The 27,133-nt window shown below is 42.2% G+C and overlaps 1 protein-coding gene across 1 annotated transcript in view; it reads right to left on the bottom strand.

Annotated features, from left to right (window-relative positions):
- Positions 1-385: 385 nt before the first annotated feature.
- Positions 386-27,133, bottom strand: part of BBS2 (Bardet-Biedl syndrome 2) — a 71,460-nt gene continuing 44,712 nt past the window's right edge. The window contains exons 11-18 of the mRNA XM_073605500.1: positions 25,326-25,470; positions 21,702-21,873; positions 20,548-20,677; positions 14,945-15,076; positions 14,690-14,827; positions 12,214-12,326; positions 7,726-7,874; positions 386-881 (exon numbers count right to left, since the gene is read on the bottom strand). Coding sequence (XP_073461601.1) covers positions 775-881; positions 7,726-7,874; positions 12,214-12,326; positions 14,690-14,827; positions 14,945-15,076; positions 20,548-20,677; positions 21,702-21,873; positions 25,326-25,470 — 1,086 coding nt within the window. The 3' untranslated portion in view covers positions 386-774. The remainder of the gene's footprint in view (positions 882-7,725; positions 7,875-12,213; positions 12,327-14,689; positions 14,828-14,944; positions 15,077-20,547; positions 20,678-21,701; positions 21,874-25,325; positions 25,471-27,133) is intronic.

The raw sequence follows: 27,133 nt of genomic DNA, 5'->3' as shown, positions 1-27,133 counted from the left end.
GATCAGGTCCGCCTGTGTCAAAGGGCTCTTCAGCTCAAACACATTACAATCTGACTGTACAATCAACATTCGATGTACCAAAACGCTATAAAATATGGGGACCTACCTAATCTATCCAATCAGACACACTCTTGCACTACGCACTTGTTGGCAGACCTAAAAGGAGATTGTAAAATCACATTGCAATGTGCATGGTGAGATTTGGATTTGTCAGAATTGTACTGTTTTCTATGATGAAAAGCCACAGAGGACTTTGGATAGGTCACGGTGAGACCTATACGTTCTCAAACTAACAAGCAGTACAGTCTCACATTGGCTAACTTGTATCCTGAAAGTTTACGTGCAAGTCATCATTCTCGGAAACACAACCACAAAGACAGGGTAATGCAGTATTTAAAGTTTAATTTAAAAAAACAACTATAAAAACCTATAAACATTCAATAAATAAATTGCCTACTGGTAGGACCAGATCTGGAAATACCATGATCCCAGTTTCTGACAGATACATATATAAATAGAAAACTAAGGTTTTAAGAAATCACAAACTTAGAGAGGCTTGTTCCCATGTTTTAAACACCTTTCCATAGCACAGGCTGTGAAGCCTATCCATCATCTCTGACAGTGAACATAGCTACAGGGAACGGTTCCACCCATATAAAGCCATGATGGTGCTGTGAGGCTTGTCAAGTGCAAATTGAAACTTTTAAAACTACACCTCACAGCCCTTTGGTCTGCAGGTCTTCTCTGGATAACCATGAACCCCGAAGGCCTTTGCTAGGAGGGAGTTGCTCCCACACGCATTATCCTGAACAAGGCATTAATGTTGTTGGTGCGGATGGCATCCCTGCATGCTGTGATCACCTGGGCTTTCGGTTTACCAACTACAAAGAAATGTGGAGAGTTTAGAGACGTCAGATGTATACAATTCTAAAGTTCAAATTCTTTTCTCATTTGTTCATTGACAGACACAGGCTTCTTTATTCAGAACCATAGGGTTATATCGCCCCTTACAGGAGCAGGACACTAGGCAGAAAAAAGACTTGGCTACGCCCATGGGCAGTCCTAGGTGATATACACCCCCCTCTCTGCTACAGTTTTTTCTGCCTAGTCAGAGGAGTAAGGACCTAGTTCCCTGCTGGGATCTCAAGTCCTGGCAATTTTATTTGTTTGTTGTTTTTCCTGGATTTTTCCGGTGAGATCTACGATCAATTGCTGGGCGACGGGCTGGATGTTCGATCCAGCGGTCACACCAGTCTGGCCAGCGAGCACGCGCAGACCGCAGCTACACGCTAGGTCGGCCGCGACATAGCCCCACTGGACGGGGGCGGGCCCTGTGAGTTAAATGTCTTGCGAGCTCGCATACAACCGGGTCTCGGCTCGAGTCGCAGCGTCCCTCATAACCGACAGCCCCCCCCCACTTCGGTGGCGAGGAAGTTCTGTCTGGAGCAGTGCCCGCCTGGTATGGTGAGTAAATGTCCCCCTCTCCCCTTTGGGGTTTTTTGTGGCGGACGCGGGCCCCTCCCCGGGTCGGTCAGTCCTGCGGGTTCCCCTCACTACCTGTTGCAGTGGCAGTTGGCACTAGTTTAGGAAATAGGATACAAACAGCAATAAAATCCTAGCAACTTCCAAACTATCACCACTCAATACAAAATGTAATAAGAAAAAGTTATGACTGCAGTTTAAAGAGACAATGTCGCCTTGCCTATGCAGTTGCAGTGTCTCTGCACAGCCCACCCCAAAACCCCTCTTACTTTTGCACTCCCTTGGTCATGTGACAGTGCTGGAGCTTAGCAATTGGCTGCTAGTCTCAAGCAGTGTCACAGAGCAATAGGCTACATGAAGAGATTACAAATCCGGCACCAGATCGTCTTGGCATTAAAAAATGTATATCTTTATTTAATCCAAACCATAAAAAGGAAACACACCATTTGAAAAATAATTACACGCATTTTTAAATGTCCTCTAAAAGCATATAAATGCAGGTTTAACAGAACCATTGTGAATGAGGCCTTAATGTACACCTATGGGGGTTATTTACTAAAGGCAAGTTCACTGCAAGTGCTGTTGCTGTAGATCTAAGGGGGACATGCAAGGAAAATAAAAAACAGCTCGATTGGATGATAAAGTCAGCAGAGATTCCCCTCATTTCAGATCTTCCCCTCAGATCTACAGCGACTGCACTTCCAAGTGCACTTGTAGTGCAAAGTGGATTTGCCTTTAGTAAATAACCCTCTATAGATATTAACTTATTTACACTTTCTAAAAAGCAAAAAAGGAGCTTTAAAGAAGCCTTCACCAGTAAAGTTGGCAGTAAAACCACCGGCAAAGTTTCCGGTAAAACTGGCGGTAAAACTGCCGGCAAAGTTGACTGTAAAGCAGCCGGTAAAGCTGACGGTTAAACCACCAGTAAAGTTGCCGGCGGTTTTTCCGGCAACCTTACAGGCGGTTTTACCAGCAACTCTTCCGGCAACTTTGCCCGCGGTTTTACCAGCAACTCTACCGGCGGTTTCATTGGCAACTTTACCAGCGGTTTTACTGGTAACTTTACCAGCGGTTTTGGCAACTTTGCTGATGATTTTGCTGGCAACTTTGTCGGCGGTTTTACCGAAATTTACCGGCGGTTTTACCGGCAACTTTGCCAGGAACTTTACCAACTTTGCCGGCGGTTCCACCAGCAACTGTTTCGGCAACTTTACCAATGGTTTTATTGGCGGTTTTACCGTCAACTTTGCCAGCGGGTTTACCGGCAACTTTGTCAGCGTTTTTACTGTCAACTTTACCAGCGGTTTTACCGAAACCTTTCCGGCAACTTTACCGATGTTTTTACCGAAACTTTGCCGGCAACTTTACCGATGGTTTTACCGGCAATTTTGCAGGCGGTTTTACCGAAACTTTGCCAGCGGTTTTACCGAAACTTTGCCGGCAACTTTACCGATGGTTTTACCAAAACTTTGCCGGCGGTTTTACCAGCAACTTTACCAGCTGCTTTACCGTCAACTTTGCCGGCGGTTTTACCGGCAACTTTGCCAGCGGTTTTACTGAAACTTTGCCGGCAACGTTACCGATGGTTTTACCGTGAACTTTGCCAGCGGTTTTTACTGGCAACTTTACTGGTGGTTTTACCGGATTTTTACCAGCGGTTTTGGCAATTTTACCGCAACTTTGCCAGCGGTTTTACTGTCAACTTTGACAGTGGTTTTACCAAAACTTTGCCGGCAACTTTACCGATGGTTTTACCGGCAAATTTACTGCAACTTTACCGCTGGTTTTACTATCAACTTTGACAGCAGTTTTATCGAAACTTTTCCGGCAACTTTACCGATGGTTTTACTGGCAACTTTGTCAGCATTTTTTTACCAGCAACTTTGGCGGCGGTTTCTACCAGCAACTTTGGCGGCGGTTTCTACCAGCAACTTTACCAGCGGTTTTACCGGAACTTTACCAGCGGTTTTGGCAACTTTGCCGGCGGTTTTACCGGCAACTTTGCCGGCGGTTTTACCGGCAACTTTGCCGGCGGTTATACTGTCAACTTTTCAAGCAGTTTTAACGAAACTTTGCCGGCAACTTTACCGATGGTTTTACCAAAACTTTGCTAATGGTTTTACTGGCAACTTTGCCGGCGGTTTTTACCGCAACTTTACCGGCATTTTTACCTGCAACTTTACCGGCGGTTTTACCGGAACTTTACCGGCGGTTTTGGCAACTTTGCCGGCGGTTTTACCGGAACTTTACCGGCAGTTTTACTGTCAACTTTGAAAGCAGTTTTACCGAAACTTTGCCAGCAACTTTACCGATGGTTTTACCGAAACTTTGCCGGCGGTTTTACTGTGAACTTTGCCAGCGGTTTTACCGAAACTTTGCCGGCAACTTTACGATGGTTTTACCGAAACTTTGCTGACAACTTTACCGATGGTTTTACCGGCAAATTTACCGCAACTTTACCGCTGGTTTTACTGTCAACTTTGACAGCAGTTTTACCGAAACTTTGCCGGCAACTTTACCGATGGTTTTACCGAAACTTTGCTAATGGTTTTACTGGCAACTTTGCCGGCGGTTTTTACCGCAACTTTACTGGCATTTTTACCTGCAACTTTACCGGTGGTTTTACCGGAACTTTACCGGCGGTTTTGGCAACTTTGCCGGCGGTTTTACCGGAACTTTACCGGCAGTTTTACTGTCAACTTTGAAAGCAGTTTTACCGAAACTTTGCCAGCAACTTTACCGATGGTTTTACCGAAACTTTGCCGGCGGTTTTACCGAAACTTTGCCAGCGGTTTTACTGTCAACTTTGACAGTGGTTTTACCAAAACTTTGCCGGCAACTTTACCGATGGTTTTACCGGCAAATTTACTGCAACTTTACCGCTGGTTTTACTATCAACTTTGACAGCAGTTTTATCGAAACTTTGCCGGCAACTTTACCGATGGTTTTACTGGCAACTTTGTCAGCATTTTTTTACCAGCAACTTTGGCGGCGGTTTCTACCAGCAACTTTACCAGCGGTTTTACCGGAACTTTACCAGCGGTTTTGGCAACTTTGCCGGCGGTTTTACCGGCAACTTTGCCGGCGGTTTTACCGGCAACTTTGCCGGCGGTTTTATCGGCAACTTTGCCGGCGGTTTTACCGGCAACTTTGCCGGCGGTTTTACTGTCAACTTTTCAAGCAGTTTTAACGAAACTTTGCCGGCAACTTTACCGATGGTTTTACCAAAACTTTGCTAATGGTTTTACTGGCAACTTTGCCGGCGGTTTTTACCGCAACTTTACCGGAACTTTACCGGCGGTTTTGGCAACTTTGCCGGCGGTTTTACCGGAACTTTACCGGCAGTTTTACTGTCAACTTTGAAAGCAGTTTTACCGAAACTTTGCCAGCAACTTTACCGATGGTTTTACCGAAACTTTGCCGGCGGTTTTACTGTGAACTTTGCCAGCGGTTTTACCGAAACTTTGCCGGCAACTTTACGATGGTTTTACCGAAACTTTGCTGACAACTTTACCGATGGTTTTACCGGCAAATTTACCGCAACTTTACCGCTGGTTTTACTGTCAACTTTGACAGCAGTTTTACCGAAACTTTGCCGGCAACTTTACCGATGGTTTTACCGAAACTTTGCTAATGGTTTTACTGGCAACTTTGCCGGCGGTTTTTACCGCAACTTTACTGGCATTTTTACCTGCAACTTTACCGGCGGTTTTACCGGAACTTTACCGGCGGTTTTGGCAACTTTGCCGGCGGTTTTACCGGAACTTTACCGGCAGTTTTACTGTCAACTTTGAAAGCAGTTTTACCGAAACTTTGCCAGCAACTTTACTGATGGTTTTACCGAAACTTTGCCGGCGGTTTTACTGTGAACTTTGCCAGCGGTTTTACCGAAACTTTGCCGGCAACTTTACGATGGTTTTACCAAAACTTTGCTGGCAACTTTACCGATGGTTTTACCGGCAAATTTACCGCAACTTTACCGCTGGTTTTACTGTCAACTTTCACAGCAGTTTTACCGAAACTTTGCCTGCAACTTTACCAATGGTTTTACCGAAACTTTGCTAATGGTCTTACTGGCAACTTTGCCGGCGGTTTTTACCGCAACTTTACCGGCGGTTTTACTGTCAACTTTGCAAGCGGATTTACCGAAACTTTGCCGGCAACTTTACCGATGGTTTTACCGAAACTTTGCTGATGGTTTTACTGGAAACTTTGCCGGCGGTTTTTACCGCAACTTTACCGGCGGTTTTGGCAACTTTGCCAGCGGTTTTACCGAAACTTTGCCGGCAACTTTACCGATGGTTTTACCGGCAACTTTGCCGGCGTTTTTTACCGATGGTTTTACCGGCAACTTTGCCGGTGGTTTTTACCGATGGTTTTACCGGCAACTTTACTGGAAATTTACCCGCGGTTTTGGCAACTTTGCCAGCGGTTTTACCGGCAACTTTGCCGGCGGTTTTACCAAAACTGTGCCGGCGGTTTTACCAAAACTGTGCCGGCGGTTTTACCAAAACTGTGCCGGCGGTTTTACCGAAAACTTTGCCGGCGGTTTTACCGAAAACTTTGCCGGCAACTTTACTGATGGTTTTACCGAAACTTTCCCAGCAACTTTACTGATGGTTTTACCGAAACTTTCCCGGCAACTTTGCCGGCGGTTTTACTGTCAACTTTGACAGTGGTTTTACAGAAACTTTGCCAGCAACTTTACCGAAACTTTGCTGATGGTTTTACTGGAAACTTTGCCAGCGGTTTTACTGTGAACTTTGCCAGTGGTTTTACCGAAACTTTGCCGGCAACTTTACGATGGTTTTACCGAAACTTTGCTGGCAACTTTACCAATGGTTTTACCGGCAAATTTACCGCAACTTTACCGCTGGTTTTACTGTCAACTTTGACAGCATTTTTACCGAAACTTTGCCTGCAACCTTACCGATGGTTTTACCGAAACTTTGCTAATGGTTTTACCAAAACTTTGCTAATGGTTTTACTGGCAACTTTGCCGGCGGTTTTTACCGCAACTTTACTGGCGGTTTTTACCTGCAACATTACCGGCGGTTTTACCGGAACTTTACCAGCGGTTTTGGCAACTTTGCCGGCGGTTTTACCGCAACTTTACCGGCGGTTTTACTGTCAACTTTGCAAGCGGATTTACCGAAACTTTGCCGGCAACTTTACCGATGGTTTTACCGAAACTTTGCTGATGGTTTTACCGGCAACTTTGCCGGCGTTTTTTACCGATGGTTTTACCGGCAACTTTGCCGGCGGTTTTTACCGATGGTTTTACTGGCAACTTTACTGGAAATTTACCCGTGGTTTTGGCAACTTTGCCGGCGGTTTTACCAAAACTGTGCCGCGGTTTTACCGCCAATTCTACCGGGAACTTTCCCAACGGTTTTACCCTCAACTTTGCCGGCGATTTTACCAGCAGCTTTACCGGCAACTTTGCTGGCGCTTTTGCCAGCAACTTTACCGCCGGTTTTACAAAACTTTACCGGTGACAAATGCCTGTAGCTGCAGGCATCTTTCAGATATACCCCCACAAAGTCAAGGAAGTCATATGACAGTCGGCGGTGGGTAAGTGGTTAAAAAACTAATTTTTTTCCTTAGTTTAGGCCGATATGTATTTTTCTACACATTTTTGTTAAAAAGTTATAGCGCCTACAAAATAGGGGATAGATTTATGGCATTTTTTTTCTTCTTTTTTTTTTTTACTAGTAATGGCGGCAATCTGCGATTTTTTATCATGACTGACATTGCAGCAGACATATCAGTCACTTTTGACACTATTTTGGGACCACAGACAGTTATACAGCGATCAGTGCTATAAATATGCACTGATTACTGTATAAAATGTCACTGGCAGGGAAGGAGTTAACACTAGGGGGCGATCAAGGGATTAAATGTGTTACCTAGGGAGTGATTCTAACTGTAGGGGGGAGGGGACTGACAAGGGGAGGAGGCCGATCAGTGTTCATACTTAGTATGAACACACGATCTGTCTCCTCTCCCCTGACAGGACGTGGATCTGTGTGTTTACACACACAGATTCACGGTCCTGCTCTGTAATGAGCGATTGTGAATGCCCGGCAGACATTGCGGTCGCCAGGCACGTGCATCGGATTCTCTGAGACGTGGCCGGCGCGTGTGTGCCCCCTATACCGCCGGGAAGATGAGGACGTCATATGACGCCCGCCCAGAAAAAAATTCCTCGGAGTCTCAATATAAGCACCAATCCAAACTTACCCCGTAAACGTCCTGCTCTCTGTATTGCTTGATTTACACACTTGAGATTGTTCAGCAATTCTGTATGATTGTTGCAGCGGATCTTGTAGCGATTTATAATGTCTCTGTTGAGGTCATAGAGTTCTGTATAGCGATTTTTCATATTCTTCCTGTGTCAAGAGAAAAAAATGACATCGCACTAATCACAATGTATCAAAGTCCATTTTCAGCCAGCACATTCAGCCCTATTGAAATGGACGAACTGGTAAGAAAAGTCACATGTATACAAGAGTGTAGAACACCGGCAATCTGGTTGCTGGTAAGACCTTGACAGCTTCATTATCATAATAGAGGAGTAAATAGGATAGCAGAATTACACACCTGTTTCTGTGTGTTGCGTCCTTACTGACAACTTACAATCTGTAGTATTTCATCACTCATCCCGCCAATAAGCGAGTGATTGATAGAGGTGGGGGGAGGGGGGATTTTCTCTGAAGTTTTTAGTGACAAGATCACAACTGTGACATGAGCCCTAGAGGTCAGCAAGGCTAGTAAGGATAGAGGGGTTTCCTTCTCACATTTCTATGTCCTGATGTAAACTGATTGCTCAATTGAAGATAGTCCAGTTTAAGTCCAAGTGAACTCTAAGATTAAAGGAAAACTTTACCCATAACAACTTGATAAAAATAATATTCTTTAGCAAGAAACATACTTTCCACATTAATAATTATGCTACCTTTATCATGCTGTACACTTAAGTAGACTCATTGACTGGTGCCGTCACAGGGAAACGAAGCTATGGCCTCAATTGGAACAAGCCCAGAGTGAAACACCTCTCCATAGAGCCCCATGGTGCTACTCAGCCCTACCGACATGTGTCAAACATCAACCCCTGATAGGCAACACCACCAAAATATGTACACAACTTATCTCCCAAACCTCTCTCTCATCCCGAAACTCACCCGTAATCCCCAATTTGAACCAGGTCAGCGGGACGCAGTCTTCCGCGTTCTGGGCGACTCGGGCCTATACCAAGCTTTCCATTTTAGCACAATGGGGAGATGGAAAACTATCACAGCATTTTCAGACCCCGGGGGACCGTTTCGTCTAGACTTCCTGGGATCTCTACAGCTCTGTCACTTCCCAGCTCCATTCCGCCTCCTAATGATACAGTACTAACCAGCCCCTCACGGCTCTGGAAGACCACTGTACGGAAACGGGGGTAGTATTACACACACTTTCCCTTACATACAACATGTAATTACACCCCCAGAGGACTTCCAACTTCCAGGCCCCATTAAATGGCCTCATTTAACACCAAAAAAAGACAACACATCCTCAAATTTACACACAAATCCTCCATATGCACCAAAATTCAGGAAACCAACTACAAAATCCTATCGAGATGGTGTAGAACCCCAGCTTTATTACATAAATTCTTCTCTACAACATCTGATCTCTGTTGGCACTGCCAAAAAGGACAAGGAACCCTGATACATATTTTTCTGGTCATGTCCCCAGATCACAGACTTTTGTACTCCATAGTGCGGCCCCTGTGGACCTCTTTCCCAATATAAATAAATACAAATTAAAAATAAATAAATAATTAAGCTACCAAAATTAATGTGTGCTGTAAATTCACTCCAGCGTCTCCTCCTGTTTCTTCTTGCTGGAGGCATTTTGCTGAAGCCAAGAGCCTCTGAACAGCAGTAAATCTTTAGGCTGTCAGCAGATCGGCCACTACAAATTCAGTACAGTGCCTAAAAATAGAGAGCAACTGAGCATGTGCAGAGCAGGGTGGTATTGTGCATTATTATGCACTTATTTTTTAAGTTTTACATAGCTATACCTGCACAAGGGGCCATCCTGAAGTGATCTAGCAGGACTTCATTTTCTGACTAAAGTTCCACTTTAAATAAGTTAAACAGATTGCAAGTGCATCAAAACAAAAGGATAGGCAAAAGTTTACAGTCCAACTACTTTTGAAAGCAGCAGCCTCAGTAAAAAAGCCTGTCCTCTGCCAGCATCCTGTGGAGAAGGACCCTTAGGGCTCATTTACACTTGCTTCGACTTCAACACACATTAAAGCGCCTACTGCTTCAACATCCTTTTTTGATGTGTTATTGGTGCTTCTGCAATGCTTCAGTGATGCTTTGATGATGCTTCGGTGGTGCTTCTTTGATGCTTTAATGAAGCTTGGCAGATAGATACCCTGTGTGTGTATATCTCATACCTGCAATACCCCCAGAACAAAGCGAAGCTACAGCTGAGATAAAGCCTCGCAAAAGCGAGCTTGGTCATAGACTTCTATGGAGGCTCTGAAGACGCTTTGAAGCGCCACTAAAGCAGATATGGGCTATAATTTTTGAAGCAAAGCCAAAGCAAAAGCATTGTGTGAACAGGACTGTAAGCTTACCATTTTATTTAGTGACAGGTGCTTTGACTGGCGTTCAGAGAGCTTTAAAAAAAGCTTGTCCGAAGCCTTGTTTTTAAGCAAGTGTAAACTAACTCTTGCTGTGGAAGCAATGGTCTCTCTGCAAAAGTCTAAATCATGACTAGAGTTCTCTAATCAGACAGGTAACATGAGTTTTTCTGATTGCAGAGCTATAGTTCTGCCTCAGCAGGGGGCATATGGGACCTCGGCAAAAAGATCACCGTTTCCCACAGACAGCAAGGGTCCTTCTCTTCAGCATGTTGGCAGGAGACAGACTTTTCTACTTGATTAAAAGTTGGCTTTTCAGTAAAATGCAAGGTCTGACTATACTGTCTGGGACCTCTACCCCTGTAAAAATCTCTTCCTGTTAGTAGGCGCAAAATATACCTGTATAAAGAAACTTAGATTTATACTTGTCTTACCCTTGTCTTCTGTCAGCACCACTAATGCCGTGTACACACGAGCGGAATGTCCGACAGAAAAAGTCCGACGGGAGCTTTTCATCGTATATTCCTATCGTGTGTATGCCCCATCTGACTTTTTACGTCAAAAATTCTGACAGACCTAGAAAAAGAACATGTTCTAAATTTTTCTGACGGAACAAATTCCTATTGGGCAACCCGCTCGTCTGTATGCTGTTCCGACGTACCAAAAACGACGCATGCTCTGAAGCAAGTACGAGACGGAAGCTGTTGGCTACTGGCTATTGAACTTCAGTTTACTAGTCCCGTCGTACGTGTTGTATGTCACCATATTCTGGACGGTCGGAATTTTGTGTGACCGTGTGTATGCAAGACAGCTTGAGTGGAATTTGGTCGGAACTCCGTCGGAAAAACCTTTTTTGGTGTTGCAGTTTATTCTGACGGGAAAACTGGTCGTGTGTACAGGGCATTAGGCAAGGATGACAACACACTTCTTCCAGCTTGGGAAATACAGAGTAGCTGAAATCTCATGAGAAGACAATCTTACAATGAACTGAAATGTCTTCTTATGAGGTTTTCATCTATTCTGCATGCCTCGGGAATCTTACCAGAAAGACGTCACACCCAGCGGCACAGAGGACGGGCGTAAAGTAAATAAAAATCTAACATTTTTGTACATTTTGCACCTACCAATATCAGATTCTTTTTTAATCATCTTATTAAAGACAAAATGAATACTCAGTAAGCAAAGTGCAGATACAACTGCATGATTTGACATGTGATTCAATAAACAAGAGATGCCTGGTTACAATAATAACCTTATACCATCCACCTTCAGAGACCATGAGAACCAGGTGTCTATCAACTGCTCTTTTGCTATTATATCCAAGTAACTTGACTTTGGTCAAAGATTCTATTATGAGCAAGAACTAATATCAGATTCTTAAAGCCGTGTTCCAGCCGGAATTTTTTTTTTTTTTTTTTAAGTCAGCAGCTGCAAACACTGTAGCTGCAGACTTTTAATAAGGACACTTACCTGTCCAGGGAGCCCGCAATGTCGGCCCCCCCCAGGCCGATCTGTCCATCGGATCGGGTGCAGGCGCCGCTATTCCAACTAAGGGAAACCGGCAGTGGCAGCTTCACTGCCGGTTTCCGACACTGCATGCGCGAGTCGTGCGGCGCTTTGTGAATGGCCAGCTTGTCTTCTGGGACACACACATGTCCCAGAAGACAATGAGGGGCTCACCGCAGAAGAGGATGTGACGTCCTCAGCCGCGGCCCGGCTGGATCGGAAGTACTCTTAGAACTTCAAAAAAAGGTAAGTTAGAAAGTATTTTTTTTTTTTTAAATATCCAAAAACGAGGGGTGGAGAGGCGGTCTTTCGTTTAAGACCACCTCTCAAAATTGGGTGGAACTCCGCTTTAAGATAGAGGTGGCCCAGACAGCATTTGCGGCCCTTGCGTTGTACTGCAAAGTTTGATTTAAGTTCCTTCTTGCACACCTCCTATACGGGGGGGCAAGAGAACTCATGATGACAGGTTCACTAAACATTAACTTCTTGTTTTCTCGTTACATAGGGGTATCATTATCAGGTTACAGGTTAAAACCTGCAATCACAAGACAGTGTTCAAGCTAGTTTGGAAGAGTGCTTACATATCCCTCATGAGTCGGGCATCCTCAGCTTGTACCAGCATGCTGCGTATCAAGTTCGACTGATCAGCCATGTCTGCAGTAAGCTTCTGGTGCACTAAATGGGATTCGTCTACCTGAAAAAAGAATTGAGATAAAATATTTATTTTAGATTCAGCTATCAGGCAGGGTTCCTCACATTTTTCATCATTCAAAGGCAAAATCCACTAAGTTGAGTTTTTGTAAATGCAGCTTCAATGTAAAGATACATTACTGAAATTCCTCCAGTGATCTCCCCCCTCACTGCATTTGCTGCTGCAAATCCTTGAATGGAGCATTTCTCAATAAAGATAATGAAGCCAACAGATCCTATAGGCCTGCCTGAGGGATTACATGCAATCACCCGTGAATAGCTGCGGGAGCTGTCAGCCTCCTAATGCTTTCTATGGGGCTTCACTCCCTAGCTAATTGCCAGGATTCCCTGCTGAGTATCCCACAATTGCGAATAGGGCTTTAAAAGCCTGTATAATTTTATCATCAGCTCCCATCCCAATCTACTCTAAACAAAATGTATACGTTTAATGAACTCCTGCTACCTTCCACTGTAGCAATAATTGTATAGAATGTTATCCGATACCAAAAATGTAATGCATTAATCTCTCTGAATTGTTTAGTACATAACAGATGTACTGCAGTTAAAATGGTTGTAAACCCTCACATATACCCAGTGAAGGGACTAACCTAAGGTGATACACAGAGATGAAACAAATCCTCCTACATAAGTTGTACCTGTCTATCTGCAGTCTTCTCTTTTTTTAAGCTTAAATAAAACCAAAAAAAGGTGCACGCCCCGAAGTCAGATGTGACGAAACACGTAGGGTGGAGCTACCTCATGACGTCATCATGCACTCCGTAACCAGGAAATGGTCTTCTGATTTCTGGGTTTGTTTGCTTTTACAAGTGCTTATCTTCCATGACTTTGTAAGTAGTCTGTACTTGTTTTAATAAAGATTCATATATGGTTTTACACTATGTGGCCCTTCAGGCTTTTCTTTCATATTAAAAGAGGGGGGTTGGTTGGGACTTTATATGAAGCACGGCTAAGAGAATTAAATATGCAATCACATGTTTATAGATTCCAGACAAATATACATAGAACTGGTAAAGATGATGATAAACAAAGCTAACACCTTAACAGTTTATTGTACATACTGATAACACGTATCACTGTATAATGGTAATAATTACGTAAATATAGTAAAATTGTTCCAATTCATAATAAACATAATTATGTTACTGGTGATAATAAAAATCCATTCTGATCAATCTCAAAATCACACGATTGTGATGATGTAGCATAAGGGTGGGGCTCTACAGGTTTCGTGGAGATGTCCACTCATCAGGAGCAGTAACAAAATGGATAGATCTATCGATCAAGGGGGAAGAAGGGCAGAGGAGGGATGGAATATTTTCCAAGCACTCTTACCTACATCTAAATTGGATATACAGGAAGTAGTGTTAATGGCTGGAGGCACTATAGGTAACAAACATCCCCAGGGAGCTGTGGCCACAAATCCACGGCCGCACTGAGGCACAAAGGAGCAATACAAGAGGCATCAGTGATGGTGTAGTCCCCAACTGACAATTAAATATTGGTATAGACTGTATGCCTCACATAAAGTCCCAACCCTCTTTCCCCCTCTATTTTCAAAGCTTTTCTTTCACGCGGGTTCATTTTGCTTGACGATGAGGGACTTATGTAGATGTGGTCGTGACCTGGAGGATGTCCATCCCTTGTAATAGGGTCCATTAATATATTAATGTCTTCTTGACTAAAGAGTCCACCAACTCTGCTAAGAGTCCTTATTGCACACACAGGTGGTGGAGCACTTGGAGGATTAATGATGTATACCTAAGATCTTCTTCACTTACTCACCTTCTTTTTGGGACATTTAATATCACTGCCTTTGTTTTGGGATTGCTCATCTTTTTTGGGACTACTTTTTATTTTATTTTTATATTCATTAAATATTCACATTGGATATCATTTTCGTATATTGCTATTTAGAGTATTTTAGCACGGCATTTCTTTTTATTTCACTTGTATTGAATTAGCTTGTCTGAGATTTCAGAAAAAAAGAGGGAGGAGAACTGAAGTTACACTCTGCAGAGATCAGCGAGGAGAGCTCAGAGAGCTGATTGGAGGGAAGGGACACACCCCCTCCACACAGCACATGGGAACAGTTGAGGCTGTCAATCAGCCGAAAGTCCCTCCCCTGACACCATTTTTCTCTGGAAAACTTATCAGAAGTGATTCATGCTGATAGCAGAGGAAGGAGGCAGCAGACAGAAATGACACTTAGTGCTCTGGTTTGAGACAAGTACACACTATAGAGGGATATGCTTTGTTCATATTTCATGTCTTAGGTTTACAACTACTTTAAAATGTTTAAACATAAGGAGTCATTTGTAAAAATCAGGGCAGGAAGCTCTAACTCACCTGCACAAGCACTTTTCGAAGCTGATTGAAGTATTTGGGAAAGTCTGCTTCCACAGGCAGGTCTTCTATGGCCAGAAATGTTGCCAATGACTGAATAATGTCACCAGCTAGATCCATGTCATCTGTACCTAGTGTGATCTGCATTGAGAGAATGGTGTTATACAGAAATTGTGACAAAGGTTGGACTGGATGGACTAAGGTCTTTATACAACCTTACCAACTATGAAATCTCACAGTGATTTGGGGATCACCTACCTCTCCGTTGGGTTTCATGTTTATGAGAAGAGTCCCCCCATCTCGTAGTGATGTAAAGCAGATCTGAAATGGAGCACTTTGTACTTCTGTGTCTTCTGGTAACAGAAAGTTCTGGTTCAACCACAGGACAATCTTCCAAACAAAGGGAAAATATAGTGGGTTTTGTTCATATACAGCTAGGTGTGCCTATTGCCTGTGCATGGGATTGGGAGTCTATAAAGTCACATGGAACGTCTAGCATCACCAAGGTGTTGCCTGCAGAGTGGACAGATATACCAAAAGGATAATTATAAAGATACTAATTCCTTATTAGGGCACCATCACTCTGTTGCCTTGACAAGGAGTCCCAATCGATCTACTGCCAGATTATACTGTCAGTAAGGCAATGGCCAGATTCCTACAACGCCATAGCAACACAGTCAGCATGGCAAGAGCCAGACGCTTCTGTCGCCATGGCAACTTGGAAGTAACCTGCACAAACCTCTATTCTATATAGAGCAGTGTTCTTGTGCAGACCCATCCTTCGCCATGGCAATAGGGATGGCTCCCTTTGTTTCCATGGCAATACAAAGCCCCCTCACCATGGCAATACACACTATTTAAAGTGTCACATCATAAAAAAAACACTATCAGTAAATGGTGTATTACATGCTGTTCATACTCACTTAGTTATTATGAGATTCTTTTTTTTGTATTCTGCAAAACATCTGGTTAATCCTGCTGTTCTCCATCTCCACCTTCTGTTCATATCACCAATTCAGCTAGGGATTTTGCAGCTGTGGTGGCAACTCTGCACATGCTCAGTTTTCAGTGAGTTTCTATGCTGAGAATTTCTTCCCTATCACATCTGAGCAGCCCATGTCACTATAGAGTCACACATGTGGGTGTATACACAGTGGTAAATGACAGCCCGCTCCCTCCCTTCTCCTCCATGCCCACTAACCAGCTAAACACAATGGGGGAGGCATATTACATGGAGATTAATGGTGGCTTCACCTCCCTCTTATTCTAAGACACTGGCTGGAGGGGTGTGGCACAGCCCATGGCTGGCAGAAGTCCACCCACACCATGTTATTGCCAAAAAATAAATAAGATTTGATTTCAAATATATATTTGTATGACAATTTAAAACAGTTTATTGATAGTATTTATTTATTTTTACTCTGTGTTCCAAAGGCTGTATTTTTTTGTTTGTTTTTTTGAACATCAGCAGAGGACTAGAGGCGCCTCCTGCTTATGTTTCCCTACAAACAGGCTGGGAGAGATCTAGGTCTTGTGACAGCTGTATATCGATTAGGAAAAAGGTACTAGATAGGTTTTTTTGTTTTTTTATTCAAATAATTACAGTGCCATCATCCACATACAGGAATATAAGGGACAAAGTAAAATTAAACAGTGTGTGTTTATTATCACTTTAATATAACAAGTTAAAAGTTAAAGAAGTCCAGCCTGAGCTTTTTAGGCTGGGCTTCTCCTATGGGTCACAGGAGTGCAATTCATTTTGCACTCCTGTGACCTGTTTTCAGCAGGCTGAAGTCCGCACTCCGCTGATGTCACTGCCATAAGTCGAGGCAGCATGTCATCCCGACTTCCCAAGTCTGAATCCGCCTGCTGCATTGATTGATGGCAGTCTCAGCAAGCCACTGAGACGGCCTCTCCCCGCCCCTCTACAGCTCATCGCTCCAATGAGCGTGGAGAAGCAGACCAAGAACGATGCTGACTGACAGTCAGCATTGCTCTGCTCAGGGAGGAGTGAGAACCGAGCCATCGGCGGTTTTCGGTGGCTCGGTTCTCAGTGCAGAGACGCCGCGGGGGACAGCTGCGGCATCGGACCAATGCTCCATCCACTGAGGTAAGTATGATTAGCAAAAAAAAAAAAAAAAAAACCCATGCTTCTCTTTTAAGATAATAATATTACACCATTCATTACAAAAGACCAGGGGATCCTGACCTGGAAAAGTGAACTCTGGAGAGGTATAAGACCGAATCTGGCAAACAATGCAATCGATGTATTCACCACATTAGGTATTGTACAATATATCTATTCATGTCTAAGAAATACAGTGAATTCTTGGCCTCCTTCCACTATCTCAGCACTAAAGATATATCAGGCTTCAGATAATTATAGATCTTCCACAGTTATAACACTAAATGTCAACACTAATATAATGTAATATTAATAAAAAAGCAAACGCACAAACATCAAAGAAAATAGTAATAATAAAAATTGCACAAGTCTAGACCTGGTGCCTATAATTATTATAGCAGCGCTACTGTCATAGAGTTCATGATCAGCTTTCATGTGTATATGGTGCACACGAGTAGTAATAGTTGACAGATGATGTGAATAAAGTCCCAGAAACCTCAGATGTAAAGTTTTGCTATGTTGTAACTTTAAACACCCCACACCGCAGTCTCACCAGAGGGTTGAATATATCAGACATGGATTGATAAACCACAGATCTCCTTGGCAGCAAAGCAGGTGTCTCAGCATATCCACTGGTTCTCAGGGCAGAAAGAAAGGTTCCAAATAGTGTAAATCCATTTTCTCTGTTTGCTTTATTATATAAAAGTTTTTCCATACATCATAATCGGTCAATAGCATAAAGGCACTTCATAAGCTTATAGACGGGCATTCCTCATAACCCTAAGAAGAAGGGACTCACACTATAATTGAAGCAGCGTCCACCGCTTGCTTCCTGGTATGTCTTCTTCCTGGTCGTGTAACGCACTCATCACATCCAGTCGTCAGGCCACGTCCTAACTAGTTTCGTCGTTACGTCTTCCTCCGAGGGCCTAACGACGCAACGTTCCTTTTTTTATACCAACAGGCTAGCATGTGACAGTCAGTACTACACATGCGTGCTGATTACCTGCACTTACGGCAAGCAGACTCAGCATCATTCCTTAATAACAGCACCGGAATATAGGAGACCTGTACAGACATATAGAACCATGCTATGCTATCATAATAGTCACTGAGCGTACTTAAAAAGCATTTTAAAAGGATATAGTCTGATATATAAAATAATGGATAACAACATTACCTAATGGCTAAAATATTATACAAAAGAGTCACTGCGTGATCTTAAAAAACATTCTTCGAGGGACATCGTCTAATATACAAAGTGATGAATATCAAAATTACCTAATGGCTAAAATATAAAGTAGAAGAGCAACATCTCCATAATAGAATAAAAATATATACTCTTTTGTATAATATTTTAGCCATTAGGTAATGTTAAAAAATATATATAAAACACAAAGCGCTGTGATGCTAAATAGCTGATAATTACATATAAAACCAAGTGAGGCTGCTATCAAAAGAGAGTGTTTTCAGAGTCACTTAAAAAGAATAAATAATGATATTTGAAGCGCTTCACAATGTGCATGAAAATGAATATATAAGAAAATATAAATAGTAAAATAAATCCAGCGGTGAGTAAAAATTCCTAAAAAATCCAGCAATCAAAATAGTGTAAAATTATAAAAAATTAGTGACACCAAATGTGTAAAAAAATTCACATAAAAATAAATATATAGCGATGTATTCAGAAGGTTCAATTATACAGGTGTAGAATCCTGATTGGTATAGAGCTTTTGATCACTAGCAAAGCTATTTAAAAACACTTGCTTAATCAAGGTGCTCATTGACCTTCATAGTAACAATGTGCTTTTTGCTTCTATTCACAACCAATGTGAGAATCATAAACAGGCAGATAAGAGAAAAAACCAATCATTGTGCAATAGTTAGGATACCAAGGTACACAGGCAAATTTCAATCCACTCACGTGTGCTTTATAATGATAAGGCATATGCAGGTTTTACTATAGCAGTCAGCCACCTTAGACAGGAGCAGATTCAGTGCAGTACACTGTGTGATACTGCTGATCTGCACAGAGCGTCCTTGGCTCCTCCCACGCGTTACATCACAGTCACGTGACTTTTTCAAGGACTTGATCCTTGAAAAGTCACGTGACTGTGATGTAACGCGTGGGAGGAGCCAAGGACGCTCTGTGCAGATCAGCAGTATCACACAGTGTACTGCACTGAATCTGCTCCTGTCTAAGGTGGCTGACTGCTATAGTAAAACCTGCATATGCCTTATCATTATAAGGCACACGTGAGTGGATTGAAGTTTGCCTGTGTACCTTGGTATCCTAACTATTGCACAATGATTGGTTTTTTCTCTTATCTGCCTGTTTATGATTCTCACATTGGTTGTGAATAGAAGCAAAAAGCACATTGTTACTATGAAGGTCAATGAGCACCTTGATTAAGCAAGTGTTTTTAAACAGCTTTGCTAGTGATCAAAAGCTCTATACCAATCAGGATTCTACACCTGTATAATTGAACCTTCTGAATACATCCCTATATAATTATTTTTGTGTGGATTTTTTATGTGAATTTTTTTACACATTTGGTGTCACTAATTTTTTATAATTTTACACTATTTTGATTGCTGGATTTTTTAGGAATTTTTACTCACCGCTGGATTTATTTTACTATTTATATTTTCTTATATATTCATTTTCATGCACATTGTGAAGCGCTTCAAATATCATTATTTATTCATTAGGTAATGTTGTTATCCATTATTTTAGATATCAGACTATGTCCTTTTAAAATGCTTTAAGTACGCTCAGTGACTATTATGATAGCGTGGTTCTATGTGTCTGTACAGGTCTCCTATATTCTGGTGCTGTTTTATTATTAAGGATGATTAAGGAATGATGCTGAGTCTGCTTGCCGTAACTGCAGGTAATCAGCATGCATGTGTAGTACTGTCACATGCTAGCCTGTTGGTATAAAAAAACGGAACGTCACGTCATTAGGCCACGCCTTCAGAGGAAGTCGTAATGACGAAACTAGTCAGGGCGTGGCCTGACGACCTGATGTGACGAGTGCGTTCCATGACCAGGAAGAAGATATACCAGAAAGCAAGCGGTGGACGCTGCTTCCATTATAGTATGAGTCGCTTCTTCTTAGTGTTATGTGGAACGCCCGTCTATAAGCCTATGAAGTGCCTTTATGTTATTGACCGATGATGTATGGAAAAACTTTTATATAATAAAGCAAAGAGAGAAAACGGATTTACACTTTTTGGAGCCTTTCTTTCTGCCCTGAGAACCGGTGGATATGCTGTGACACCTGCTTTTCTGCCAAGGAGATCTGTAGTTTATCAATCCATGTCTGATATATTCAACCCTCTGGTGAGTTTGAACCCCGAAGAGGAGTGTGATACACAGACTGCAGTGTGGGGTGAAGTTACAACATAGCAAAACTTTCCATCTGAAGTTTCTGGGACTTTTTTCACATCATCTGTCAACTATTACTACTCATGTACACCATATACACATGAAAGCTGATCACGAACTCTATGACAGTAGCGCTGCTATAATAGTTATAGGCACCAGGTCTGAACTTGTGCAATTTTTATTATTATTACTATTTTCTTTGATGTTACTATTTTCTTTTATATCTTTTCATGTGTTTATTTTTAGTCTTGGGTAGCTGCTGTGAAAAGGGGGCTATAGTTTACAACACCACTCTGTAATTCTTACAAACAACTAGAAAAAAGTCTGTCTTTGTATAAGACTCACCCTCTGCACCCGTTCATTGATGCTGAAGGTCACATGACTGGATGGCTCTGGTGAAGAGGCGGGGCTACTGAGCACATACATTGAGAATCGAGGAAGCTGCCTGGTTAGTTCAAACACGTGAAACTGTACACTGTCAATAAGCAAACAAAAATGCTTTGATATTTTAAAAAGAAAATTTTAAACCAAATATGAAAAGATATATATCGACCTTCACACTTCACCTTGGATTTTTTTTGTATATAAATTTATCATTAATTATGCAACATATGTCTTCCTGTTCATCTCACCTTTTCCTGCTCTTTCTTTACCTTTAGCATCCTTAAAGGTAAGGCGTTAATGCCCTTTTCCTTTTACCAGAGCTTTGCTGCAGTTATAGATAAGATACAGGGACCCCCAATCATTTGATTACCTTGCTGTAGTTTGGGGTGTAAGACAATAATAATCTTGGGTCTTTTTACCACGATGACATAAGCCTCAATCACACAAGAAGAATATAGGACGAATGATTGTCTGCTTTTTTTTTTGCATCCTAGTCTCATATCAAAAATAAAGAGATTACCAAAGTTACGAAAATTCTAGTACGACAGAATACAACTTCGGAAGTGATGTATTGTGTTGTATTGTAATGTATTTTTTTGTTTCCTAGCATGCGTGGTCTTGGTCTTTTTGACTAATAGGTTTTAACTGATTAAATAAAAATAGTTTGTTCTGGCACCTTACGCGAAAAATTTTCGTGTTTTACCTTCGGAAAAATTCACATAAACTGTCGTGATCGGCTCTCGAAAGCTGTGTACTAATGATCAAATTATCGTGCGATTGCTTTGAAAGCTTATTTTCATCCGATTTTCTGATAGTGTGTACTAGGCTTAAGGCTGCCTACAGACATTAGATCATGGTTGGCCATACATGCACAACCTAGCTGCCACACAGCTATCCGACAGCTCTCTGAAGTCTATGGCCAGCTTTAGACAGTCCGCCCTCCAGACGCTCTGACCTATGCTGCCCAGTGGAACTAGGCATATTAATATTGACTATGTTATTTTCTTAATTAATACTGCTTTGTATGGATAGTAATCTTGTTTAAGTTCCACTAAATTTATTTTTAGAGCATATATTGCTATATGGAACCTTGATCTCCTAATTTATGCTCTTACCTGCTTTTGTAACCAACAAATGCTTTAATGTGAAGATCCACAGGCACATCCTTAGGAGGGCAGATAGGGACCCGAATGCGGCCAGTAAGATTCTGGACACTGGGATGCACAACATGGCTTTCACCTTCAAATATACCTTCAGCAAAGATGAGTACTGCACGGATAATTGTATCTAAAAGAAAAATGTCCTTTCAGGATATCATATACAATAAAGGGAAGGAAGCTGAAAATTGGTGGTGCTGTCTACTGCAGTCAGGTTTTTCCCTTGGAAAATAAAAGCTGCAATATGGTCAGCTGCTTTGAGCAACCATTTTATTGAATAGAATACTCCTGTAGGTTTAAGATCTTGGAAAATCATTGAGGATGCTTAAAGTTGTGGGTTCAACACAGGCTAACACATGGCTGCATGACATGTCTACTAAATATGGTGTATGTGTTCAGAATGTGATTTGTACCTGCATGTATTGGATAGGTATGACCTCATGCCCTTATCTAAAGCCTGTTTATTGCAACCAAGATAAACCCTAGGCCAGGGGTAGGCAAACTTAAAGAGGTGGAGATCTACCTGAACAAGATGGGAGAAGCCAAAGATCACAAGCACAGTGTCACCTCCTCACCCCTGATTGTCATACTACCGTATCGCAATCAAATGCATTGCATGGCAATCATGGGTTTAAATCAGGTGGTGAGGAGGCAACGCATCACTTCCTCACCATCTGTCAAATACACTTGGATTGCTTTTGAGAGAAGCAACAGTGCCTGCTGCACTTGTGAATGAGGCCTTAGCTGCATTTGGCAGTGGCACCCTTAGGGCTAGTTCACACATAAAGTTGGGGGGTGGTAAAATCCTGCGGTTGAGTCACGGTTCAGTGTGAAAGCAGCCCTATACTATTATGTCCAGTGTATTGCTTCACACTGATCTGAAGAGCTCTTTTTTTCCTGCTTCTGGCACCACTCTGGAGACCATTAGCCGGGATAAGAGGTGGAGTGCAGTTGGTATCACTCCGCATGGGACAGGAGCCGGAACTACAGAGGAGACATCAGCTAATGCCGCACTTGCTCCCTACTACAGCTCCAACTTTACAAGTAGTCCCTCTGCATTACACTCTGATGCTCTGACATGGCGAGTCAGCAAGCCCAGACAGCGATCTACCAGTCACCTGTCCGCGATCTACTGGTAGATCACGATCTACAGGTTGCTGACCCCCGCCCTAGGCAAACAAACATATAGCAAGTCAAAAAGCCAAAGCGCAAGGAAGTGCAGCAACCCAACATCATCAGTCCTCAGTAAGTCATCTCTGACTGATAACTATTGGTTACTATAATCCAAAATACAGCTTTGTTCTGGTCACTGTTTAACTGAGTTAACCCAGTAATGTCAGGCTAAGCATTGATATGTTTTTTGGATGGGCAAGGGCTGATGTATAAAATTACACTGAGTGTAATGAAACTTGGTATATGACACAAAAAGAAGCAGAACACTGTCGGAGATAAACACACAAAAAAAAAATCTTTTTCACCAAAATCTAAACAGGAAAGCACATTCTTTCGTTATTTATTACTGCATTCTGTTTTAGGAGTCTGAAAAGGACTTGGCTTTTCCCACAAAAACATTAGAAAACAATGTTCAGAAATAATTGCCATGGAAATAATTCATTGCCAATGTACTTTTGTCTGTCAGTGTGATTAGTATATCCTTCTATGTAGAGGTTATCCACAGAGGAATGCTATCCTGCAGGAGGAAGAACACAGAAATTTGCATGTTGCCCCGTAAAACATTGGGCTACATTTGTGCAGAATCCAAAAGACCTGATTTGGCTTTCAAAGGACATTAAAAAATCTAGCCTGTGCCTACCATGATTAGATTGACATTTCTTAAAATGATACCGGACAAATACAATCAAATAATCCCATATATCTGCTGTATATATCTAGGTACAGTGGGGCAATAAAGTATTTAGTCAGCTACCAATTGTGCAAGTTCTCCCACTTAAAAAGATGAGAGAGGCCTGTAATTGTCATCATAGGTATACCTCAACTATGAGAGACAAAATGTGGAAACAAACGCAATCACATTGTCTGATTTTTGAAAGAATGTATTTGCAAATTATGGTGGAAAATAAGTAAAAATGACCCAGCCACGTTTCATCTTCAATGCCCTTGCTGATGGGAGGAGGTTTGCACTCAAAATCTCATGATACATGGCCCCATTCATTCTTTCATGTACACGGATCAGTCGTCCTGTTCCCTTTGCAGAGAAACAGCCCCAAAGCATGATGTTGCCACCCCCATGCTTCACAGTAGGTATGGTGTTCTTTGGTTGCAATTCAGCATTCTCTCTCCTCCAGACAGGACGAGTTGTGTTTCTACCAAACAGTTCTACTTTGGTTTCATCTGACCATATGACATTCTCCCAGTCCTCTTCTGGATCATCCAAATGCTCTCTAGCAAACCTCAGATGGGCCCGGACATGTACTGGCTTAAGCAGGGGGATACGTCCGGCATTGCAGGATCTGAGTCCCTGGAGGCATAGTGTGTTACTGATGGTAGCCTTTCTTACGTTGGCCCCAGCTCTCTGCAGGTCATTCACTAGGTCCCCCCATGTCGTTCTGGGATTTTTGCTCACCGTTCATGTGATCATTTTGACCCCACGGGGTGAGATCTTGTGTGGAGCCCCAGATTGAGGGAGATTATCAGTGGTCTTGTATGTCTTCCATTTTCTAATTATTGCTCCCACGGTTGGTTTCTTCACACCAAGCTGCTTGCCTATTGCAGATTCAGTCTTCCCAGCCTGGTGCAGGTCCACAATTTTGTTTCTAGTGTCCTTCGACAGCTCTTTGGTCTTCACCATAGTGGAGTTTGGAGTGTGACTGTTTGAAGTTGTGGACAGGTGTCTTTTACACTGATAACAAGTTCAAACAGGTGCCATTAATACAGGTAATGAGTGGAGGACAAAGGAGCCTCTTAAAGAAGAAGATACAGGTCTGGGAGAGCCAGAAATCTTACTTGTTTGTAGGTGACCAAATACTTATTTTCCACCATAATTTGCAAATAAATTCTTTAAAAAATCAGACAATGTGATTGTCTGGATTTGTTTCCACATTTTGTCTCTCTTAGTTGAGGTATACCTATGATGACAATTACAGGCCTCTCTCATCTTTTTAAGTGGGAGAACTTGCACAATTGGTGGCTGACTAAATACTTTTTTGCCCCACTGTATATGTAGGCAAATAATGACATTATGGGGAGATTTACTATAACTGGTGCACAGAGAATCTGGTGCAGTTGTGCATAGTAACCAATCAGCTTCTAACTTTTATTGCCAAAGCTTAATTGAACAAGCTGAAGTTAGAAGCCAATTGATTACCATGCACAGCTTCACCAGTTTTAGTAAATCCCCCCCCCCCCCCCCCATAATGTCTTTGTTGCAGAATCAGGTATAATTATTTTTTTTTTACTCTTTTTCTTTTTTTTTGCCTAACAGCCCTAAGATGTTAAATTGTAGGGTTTAAAAACCTCATTACTCTACAGAAGACTCTGTCCCCTTGCTATTTAGTGCTTTAGTACAATGATTATTGGTCCCATATTGACCCCATGACATGGGACCAGGTACAATTTTCTCACCATTAGATGTTGATATGCTGAGCTCCACATGGGAAACCTGAGTCTCTGATCCCAGAGTGACAGACAGAGCCGTCTGTAACTGTGTGTTTGCTGGAATCACTCCCATTTGGCCATCAGGCTCACTTGCTTGTGCCCTTGATTCTGCCTGTTTCAAGGCAAAACAGAAAACAAAATTGAACACTATATGTGGGGTATATGAAATCATATAAGGAGGAGGCATGGTATCTGTATATAAATAAACAAGAGCTTCTCAAAGCAATATAGACATCTGAAATAGCCACCTATCACCCTATTACTATTTTAGCATAACAAAAAAATCCACTGACCCTGATTTACTAATGGAGTTGCGCATGTTCAGTTTCAACGTTAATTTCCATTTATCTTGAATAAGGTGAAACAAAATCCACATTCACTTTGCGAATACCGTATATACTCGAGTATACCGAGGCACCTAAATTTACCACAAAAAATTGGGAAAACGTATTGGCTCGAGTATAAGCCTAGGGTGGGAAATGCAGCAGCTACTGGTAAATAATGCCCATCTGCAGCCTCACTGTGCCCATCTGCAGCCTCACTGTGCCCAACTGTATCATCAGTGCCCATCTGTAGCCTCACTGTGCCCATTTGCAGCCTCACTGTGTCCACCTGTACCTTTGATTACAAACAGCGGGAGTCTCCCGCTGTGTCATGCAACTGCAGTCTTAACTCTTCGGCGGCCGTCCACTGTAACAAACCCCCACCTCCTCCTCGTCCGTGATATACGGAACACTGATTCCGTTTCCCAGCATTGTATCAGTGTTCCGTCTATCACGGGCGAGGAGGAGGCGGGGCTTTCTTACAGTGGATGGCTGACGAACAGTTAAGACTGCATAACACAGCGGGAGACCCTCACTCGAGTATAAGCCGAGGGGGGCTTTTTCAGCATAAAAAAATGTGCTGAAAAAGTCAGCTTATACTCGAGTATATATGGTATGTGCAAGGAAAGTTTTAAAAAAACAGGACTTTTTTCTTGCACATGAATGGACAATTAAAAGACAGCATCACTTCACCTCATTCACTATGTTAAAGCGGGGTTCCACCCAAATTTTGAACAATATCTGTATGTATTCTCTTCCTTGCCTAGATGCTCAATTGCTGTGTAAAAAAATTTAAATCGCCGTAATTACCTTTTATTTTTCTATTCTTCTTTGCACTTCCTGGTTCTCCTCCCGTGGGAGTAGGCGTGTTTCTAGCCTCTCCCAGACTCCTGGGAGCTAGTCTCAGGCTTCCCAGGATGCCACTGAGCATGTGCGGGAACAAGCGGTGAATGCTGGGAGCACAGCATTCACCACATCCAGGAAATAAATGCTTGTGGGCTTCAAATGCCCACAATGAAGATGGAAACCGCCTGCAGTGAATAATATAAGTTATTCTTTCCGACGAAATCTGACACAGGCGGACATATTACACACAATATGTGAGTATGTAATGCTGAGAAGAAAAGTTTGTGAATGAACTCAAAAAAAAAAAAACGATAGATAGGTGGACCCCCGCTTTAAGAGAAATTTTGTTCGCAAAGAGAAAATTCACTTAGTTTAGTGAATGAGGTTATGTTGTGCTGAGTACAATCATCCAAAAAGTGCTGCATAAAAATTGTTTCTTTTTTAACTTTCCTTGCACATGATTGAGTATTCTTTGCAAAGTGAACTTTCACTTTCTTTTACCTCATCTCTCTAATTTCTTTACATTTACCTAAAACTAGTGCTACTGGGCTGCCTCTTTTGAGAAGCTTTATAGCCCAAATCCCACCTCTATCTGTTTATTTCTAT

This window comes from Aquarana catesbeiana, linkage group LG11 (assembly GCF_042186555.1).
Source record: "Aquarana catesbeiana isolate 2022-GZ linkage group LG11, ASM4218655v1, whole genome shotgun sequence".
NCBI lineage: Eukaryota > Metazoa > Chordata > Amphibia > Anura > Ranidae > Aquarana > Aquarana catesbeiana.
This window is presented reverse-complemented; position numbering and strand designations above follow the sequence as displayed.